This window comes from Pelophylax lessonae (assembly GCF_965119305.1).
Source record: "Pelophylax lessonae genome assembly, chromosome: 2".
Taxonomy (NCBI): domain Eukaryota; kingdom Metazoa; phylum Chordata; class Amphibia; order Anura; family Ranidae; genus Pelophylax; species Pelophylax lessonae.
The window spans coordinates 14040834-14048503 of NC_138769.1; the positions used below are offsets into that span (position 1 = coordinate 14040834).

The 7670-nt window shown below is 40.5% G+C and overlaps 1 protein-coding gene across 1 annotated transcript in view; it reads right to left on the bottom strand.

Moving 5' to 3' along the window:
* Positions 1–311: 311 nt before the first annotated feature.
* The window catches only part of WARS2 (tryptophanyl tRNA synthetase 2, mitochondrial), an 18574-nt gene continuing 11215 nt past the window's right edge, over positions 312–7670 (bottom strand). Inside the window, exons 4-6 of the mRNA XM_082247335.1 lie at positions 5214–5299; positions 2886–3004; positions 312–894 (exon numbers count right to left, since the gene is read on the bottom strand). Coding sequence (XP_082103461.1) covers positions 446–894; positions 2886–3004; positions 5214–5299 — 654 coding nt within the window. The 3' untranslated portion in view covers positions 312–445. The remainder of the gene's footprint in view (positions 895–2885; positions 3005–5213; positions 5300–7670) is intronic.

The following is a 7670-nucleotide window of genomic DNA, read 5'->3' on the forward strand; positions in this document are numbered from 1 at the left end:
CAGTTGCTTCTCATATTAGGATTCACTGGTCATCCACTTAGAATAAAGAGGTGTGATTTCCTCACGCGGGGCACAAAAAAAAAAAAGAAGAGGTGTGATTTCCTCACGCGGGGCACAAAAAAAAAAAAGAAGGGGTGTGATTTCCTCACACGGGGCACCAAAAAAAAAAGTGTGATTTCCTCACACGGGGCACCAAAAAAAAAAAAAAAGAGAGAGAAGGTGTGATTTCCTCAAACGGGGCACCAAAAAAAAAAAAGAAAGTGCAATTTCAGTTTCAGTGCTTAGTTTCCAGCCCTCCATTCATACCTGGTCATTCTGGGAGGGGTGAAGTATAATGGGTTTTGTCTTCTTTCATTTTCCGTATTCTAAAAACCCTTTTTAGCTACCTGGAAAAATGTTTTCATAACCTTCAGTATAAGCTAGACCAAATCCTCCCCCAAGTCTCTCACCTAAAGCCCACCAACCTGCAGACCGCGTCATACACTGGAGCCGCCACCTCCCTCGCCCCCACCGCCCCTCGATTTAACACCTCCCTCAGGAACCCCTCATCAGCTCTAAGTCTCTGGATCTCCTCTCGAATCGGTGTCAGTTTCTCAATAACTGCCTCTGCCACCACCAGCTTGTACCGTGCCGTCTCTAGTCCGCGGCTCTGTTCTACGATGTCCTCTGGGGTCAGCCCTGTCAAAGCACTGTGGATGGCCACTAAGTTGGAGACTCCCGGGCGGCCCTCTGGGTCATAGGTCACCTCGGAGGTAAAGTCCGTGACTGCCTTGCGGAACTTAATCGTGATTTCGTCTGGTGAGTCTGTCAAGCGCACGGTCGCCAGTTTCTGGGGGTCCGATTTGGACATCTTGGCCGAGGGGTCTCGAAGGGAACGGATCTTCTTGGAGGTGGCTGAAAAGGGGTGAGAAATAACAGATAAAGCTGCAGCAAAGACACCGATTCTACTGCTGTGATCACTGGCTTCCTACAAGGGAAAGGTTGTTCTAATAAAAAGGGAGGGACACAGGAAACCTTCAGGTTACACTACCATCTATAGGAGGATTGGAAACCTGCAATCAAAAAAAAAAAAAAAAAAAGGCTAGCCAAAGATAGTCCCTCCCACTACAAGCATGTCCCAGTCTTTTGCTAATGTCCTAGGAGGGAATGTCTAGTCTTCAGGTCTTCATGCTTTCTTGCGCCGGGGCCCTGAAGGTTCTAATTATGCCTCTGGGTGTGCACCACTCCAAAAAAAGATCAGCCTATTGCTTCTACCAGTGCCGTTCCCAGTCATGGGTCCTGTGACGGTACTCACCGTCACTGGAGTGAAAGACAGATACTTAATGGTTTGGATTGCTTCAAGTGGGACAGTAATATCTGTCAGCAATATCTCTCAGGGAATATGAAGATTTATTCCCACTTTACATTGTGAGACCTATAGCTTGTTGCCATGAAGTCTGACTCCTAAATAATCATAGCAATACCCAGATGTGTATTCCATGTACTTCAATGTAGGAGACGGACAGACTGTCACTGGCAGTCTTGTCCTATTGTCTGTTTTGAGGTGGGATGTGTATTGTGATAAGTCTGCCTGTCCCATTGTTAAATGTTAATGACCTCACATTGCTCTGTCCAGATGGCTAGATAATTAGTTCAGGTTAATTCAGTTTCTGTATACAATTTCATCGGCATATGATAATGTAATCAGGCAACCCCTGACCTGTGTGTGGTAATTTGATCAGGAGGGGGATGTGTCCATGCTGTATATAAATCCTGTGTGACTGTTCAATAAAGTGTGATTCCAGTACAAGCTTAAGTTGTTGGATAGCTTTGTATGGGGGCGGCTAGGAAAATCTGGTATACATGTTCATGACTGCAAGGAAGCCGTATACTGACAGAAGACCACAAACACAGTGTGGGTCGGTGGTTCCCTTACAGGTCCTTTATGGCACTTTTCCAATGCAAGTACCGGCTCGGCCCTGCTTGGCTCTGTTTGGTTTTCCACTGCATGGTACCGCATGGTACGGTGTTGGAACGGTTCGGTACGGTTTGCTTTAACACTAAAGTAAAGTGGGTGGGATAACAATGATTCTCTGACCAATCAGTGGCTAGTAATGACAAACAGTCAAGGCTGCATGCAAAGGATTGTGGGATATGGTACCGGTACGGCCCTCTTGGAACCTACTTCTCGGTTCCATGTAGTGGAAAAGCACCGCCGCACCGTACCCTACCGTTCCAACACCGTACCATATGGTACCATGCAGTGGAAAAGCACAAAAGCGAGCCAAACCGTTCGATTACATGCAGTGGAAAAGCGCCATTAGAGTCCCCAAGACCACAAGGACCTTTGTGGTGCACTCGCTGTTCTAGGTCTTCCATTATGGAGATTAGAAACCTTTGCTGCCCCCTAGCTCTTATTAGCACTGTACCCATTTGAAGTAGACTTTGTGAAGAAGAGGTCTTCCACACAACTGGGTGATGTGATCGCTCTCTTTCTGTCTTCCAGTGCGTTGTCACCCTGTCTCACCGACTTCTGATGGAGATTACAAGTGGCCATATGAACATGGTCCACTGTTGTCTCCATCATGAAACCCTTCCTGAGACATGCCAGGCAGCCTTCACTGGGGTCCTTGTAGGCAAGAATAATAATTTGATCTGTTTCTTGCCTAGTTTCGACTTCACAAATGACTTGATAGTCAATCAAACTTGTGGCTAGTAGGATGCCTCGTTTCTGGCGATGACTTGTGATTGCATTTGACATTCGCAGTGGTTGGACAGTGGATGATATAGGATGTAAATTGCCACATGGATGGCTAGGTAAACATGGGAGGAAAAGAGGGTGTGATGAAGACGTAGGAACTATGGGGGGGGGGGGGGGGGGGGTAGATCTTGAGAGGGTCACTTACTCGTCAAAGTTTTAGGAATGGGAAAGAACTGTCCATATCGGTGATTGAAGATCCGAGCCATGTCCTGAGTGAGCTCCAGGTGCTGCAATTGGTCATCTCCAACCGGAACATGGGTGGACCTTGGAGAAAAGCCAAAAATACAGTAACCAAAAAAAAATTACATAATTGTTACCAACTCATCAAAACCTTCTGCAGCAGATAAGGATGTATTAATTCTCTTAAAATTAACCTGTACTGGAGTTAAAATAGAAACAAAGCCATGAAAAGGAGCTGGAAGCCTCCGATAGACATGAAAGGAAGCCCAACAGCCAACTGAGCTCATACAGCAGACCGACGATTCTGATAGGAAGAGGCTTTAGAGTTGTCACCCTTCAACAGGAAGTGATGTTAATTTCAGGTAAGAAACATTGCAACAAATTCACTAAAATTATTTGCTTACCCAGTAGTGGACAATTCAAGTCATACACATGTCTAGGACGTGTACAGTACACTTAGCCCCCCGATTCCTCTCCGCAACGCCCAACAATTCCCCACTGTCAAAATGACAGCTGGGAGTTACTGCGCAAATAGAAGCTGCTGCTGTCACTGCCTGACACGGTGTTTATATACATTGATCAGACGGGAGATAGATACAAAGTAACATTGTTTATAAACATTGATCAGACGGGAGATAGATACAAAGTAACATTGTTTATAAACATTGATCAGACGGGAGATAGATACAAAGTAACATTGTTTATAAACATTGATCAGACGGGAGATAGAGAGAAACAAACAATGTTACTTTGTATCTAAATCTCCTGTTAGATTAATGATTATAAACAATGTTACTTTGTATCTCTATCTCCCGTCTGATCAATGTTTATAAACAATGTTACTTTGTATCTCTCCATCTCCTGTCTGATCAATGTTTATAAACAATGTTAGGAGCTAAAAAAATACAAAGTAACACCGTTTATAAATATTGCTCAGACAGGAGATAGAGAGATACAAAGTAACATTGTTTATAAACATTGATCAGACAGGAAATGGAGAGATACAAAGTAACATTTTTTATAAACATTGACCAGACGGGAGATAGAGAGAAACAAACAATGTTACTTTGTATCTAAATCTCCTGTTAGATTAATGATTATAAACAATGTTACTTTGTATCTCTATCTCCCGTCTGATCAATGTTTATAAACAATGTTAGGAGCTAAAAAAAATACAAAGTAACACTGTTTATAAATATTGCTCAGACAGGAGATAGAGAGATACAAAGTAACATTGTTTATAACATTGATCAGATGGGAGATAGAGAGATACAAAGTAACATTGTTTATAAACATTGATCAGACGGGAGATAGAGAGATACAAAGTAACATTGTTTATAAACATTGATCAGATGGGAGATAGAGAGATACAAAGTAACATTGTTTATAAACATTGATCAGACAGGAAATGGAGAGATACAAAGTAACATTTTTTATAAACATTGATCAGACAGGAGATAGAAAAATACATAGTAACATTGTTTATAAACATTGACAAGACGGGAGATAGAGAGATACAAAGTAACATTGTTTATAAACATTGATCAGATGGGAGATAGAGAGATACAAAGTAACATTATTTATAAACATTGACCAGACGGGAGGTAGAGAAATACAAAGTAACATTGTTTATAAACATTGATCAGATGGGAGGTGGTGAGATACAAAGTAACATTGTTTATAAATGATTGATCAGACAGGATACAGAGAGATACAAAGTAACATTGTTACTTTGTATGTTTCATCAATCTGCAGATCAAGGAGATGAGCTTCCCTCTGCATAGGATGCAATGCATTACCTGTCCTCCACCACAAGATGTCCTGTGTCTTCAGAAGTCCTCAGTGGAGTGCAGGGTGTAATGGAAGGAGACACAGAAGCCCCCCTTTATTCCAAGCCTAATGCAGAGCGGTAGTGACATCACAACATGTCATATTCCCGATATCCGGCTGCGGTCCTATGATCTTGTGTTATTGGTATGGTGTTCTCTTTGTATTGCTTCCTTTATGTGAAATCCCTGCTGATCTTCCCAGTCCCTCGGCTTTCCAATTAAAAACTGACTATGCTAGGCATGAGACGGCATCCCTTTCAGCGTGGTCAGTTTTCTGGCTGTGCTAAGAGAACAGTCCACCTTTCCTTCAATGGCCAAGACTTGTGCTGACACCTCCCTCCCTGAACAGCCATTCACTGGGAAGATCAGTGTGCTGCCGTTTTCTCCACCAGCTCTCTAAGCGCCTTTGATGACATTTCTGACCAGGACCCGGGAAGGATTATCTGGGACCAAGCAAGACTTACTTGTAGAGGAGGATGTCGGCCGTCTGGAGAACGGGATATGTAAACAATCCAACGCTGCCTTCGTTCTTCTGAGTCTGATTTTTTATCTGATAAGAAACAGAGGAAACTCGATCAAAAAAGAATCTGATACAAATGACTATTTCTGCTGTTATCTGGGTGCGGGAAATGCTTGTGTGAAATTGCTGACTTTGAGACTTAAAGCTTACAGCACAAGTATAGGCCCAATAGCTCAAGCGGGGGATAGCTTATCCTTCATAAGGAGGTAAATCCTCCCTTCAGTCTTGCACAGTCGTAGAGGCTCCTCTCCTGGACTGAAACGGCTTCCTCTGATTTCACTGCACACTGTCAGCTTCTCACAATGTGCATCAGAAGCTGCAGCAAGTCCAATCCAGTATCATCTATTCTAGCCTTTTCCTACCAAGGCTGATTGTTTCTGACCCGCCCCTTTTACTCATTGCATTTTATTTCTTCCAATCATAGAGTCTCAGCATCACATGTGGGCGTTACCTATGCAAATAAAGCCTGTCTAGGAACACCCACTCCTCCAGGCTGACTCCCACCTATCAAGGCATTTTGATATTTGCATAACTCCTCCCCAAGAACCCATCACACATGGCACCGCCAATGACTGATCAGTGTACCGGCTCGCTGCAGGTACCATGTGACCACTGCAACCAATCACAGGACAGTTGTAAACAATGGGTGACTTCCTTTTATGCTATCCATTGTGTACAATCCTGTTGCTAGCTGTGATTGGTCACAGTGATCACATGGTACAGACAGGGCCAATCACAGCCTATCTGTACAATGTGATTAGCTCAGGCTAATCACAGCTAATTACAACAAAAACAAACTGAATGAATCTGTTTCATTCAGTAAAATGGTTGCTTATAGCACTGAAATGAATTGATATAAGCAATCCTAACGTGTAAAAAAAAAAAATAAAATAAAATAAATAAATAAATCCTGATCACTTTCCTAGAGCAGTAAAGCGTTATATGGTAACATTTTATTTCTCTTGTCAGTGTGTTAGAAAAAAATAAATAAAAAAAAAAAAATAAAAAAAAAAATGTAAAAAGAATAAAAAAAAAAAAAACGTAATAACTATAAAACATTTTAAAAAATGTATTACATTTCAGTGTTGCTAATCACTGCCACCACAGTTATTAATTTATTTATTTTTTTATTTCTTCATTTTCCAAAATTATTATGACAAAAAATTACAACTATAAACAACTCGCCAAGCCTCTTACTAAATACCTAGACGGTCTACTTTCCAAAAAGGGGTTATTTGGTGAATATTTGTGCTGTCCTGGTGTTTTTTCGGGGCACAAGAAATGAGATCGGCCCTCAGTACATCGGGATTGATTAATTTTCAGATATATATCCCAATGTTTTGTATACATTTCATACAGACTAAATAATAAACATTGATTTGGGTAATTTTCACCAAAGAAATGTAGTAGGAAATATTTTGGCCTAAATTTATAAATATTATTTGCAAAATTGTATAACAAAAAGAAATACGTTTTTTTTTTTTTTTTTTTTAAAGTGTTTTTTTTTTTTTTTTTACTTAGCAAAAAATATAAAAAAACCCAGTGGTGATTAACCACTTCAGCCACTTAAACATTGAAGACTGGTTTGGGTAATTTTCACCAAAGAAATGTAGCAGAATATATTTTGGCCTAAATTTATGAAGATTACCGTATTTGCAAAATATTATAACAAAAACAAAGAAATACGTGTTTTTTTTTTATTTAGCAAAAAAAAAAAAAAAAAAAACCCAGTGGTGAATAACCACTTCGGCCCTGGAAGGTTTTACCCCCTTAATGACCAGGCCATTTTTTGCAATACAGCACTGAGTTATTTTAATCGAGAATTGCGCGGTCGTGCGACGCTGTACCTAAATAAAATTGACGTCCTTTTTTCCCCACAAATAAAGCTTTCTTTTAGTGGTATTTGATCCCCTCTGCGATTTTTTTGCGTTATAAAAACATACTGCAAATTACTTTCTGCTATAAAACATTCCCAATAAAAAAAAGTAAAAATCTAAATTCTTCATCAATTTAGGCCAATTTGTATTCTGCTACAAGTTTTTGGTAAAAAAAAAAAAGTCCCAATAAGCGTAGATTGATTGGTTTGTGCAAAAGTTATCAAGTCTGTAAACTAGGGGAAATTTTTATGGATTTTTATTTAATTTGTATTATTATACAGGATTTATATAGCCCCGACAGTTTACGCTTTACAATTTGAGGGACAGTACAAATACAATAAACTGTCTACATTTGTGATAGCTGTGATTGGGTATCACATTGTACAGAGCAGCTCAGAACGGCTCTGTACACAGTGTCTGAACTGTGCCCCTATACTGACCCCTTTTTAGAATGTAGACACCCCAAGGTCAATGATCGCTCATCCATTAGCCTTTCAATGTAAACAGTACACTGTTTACATTTG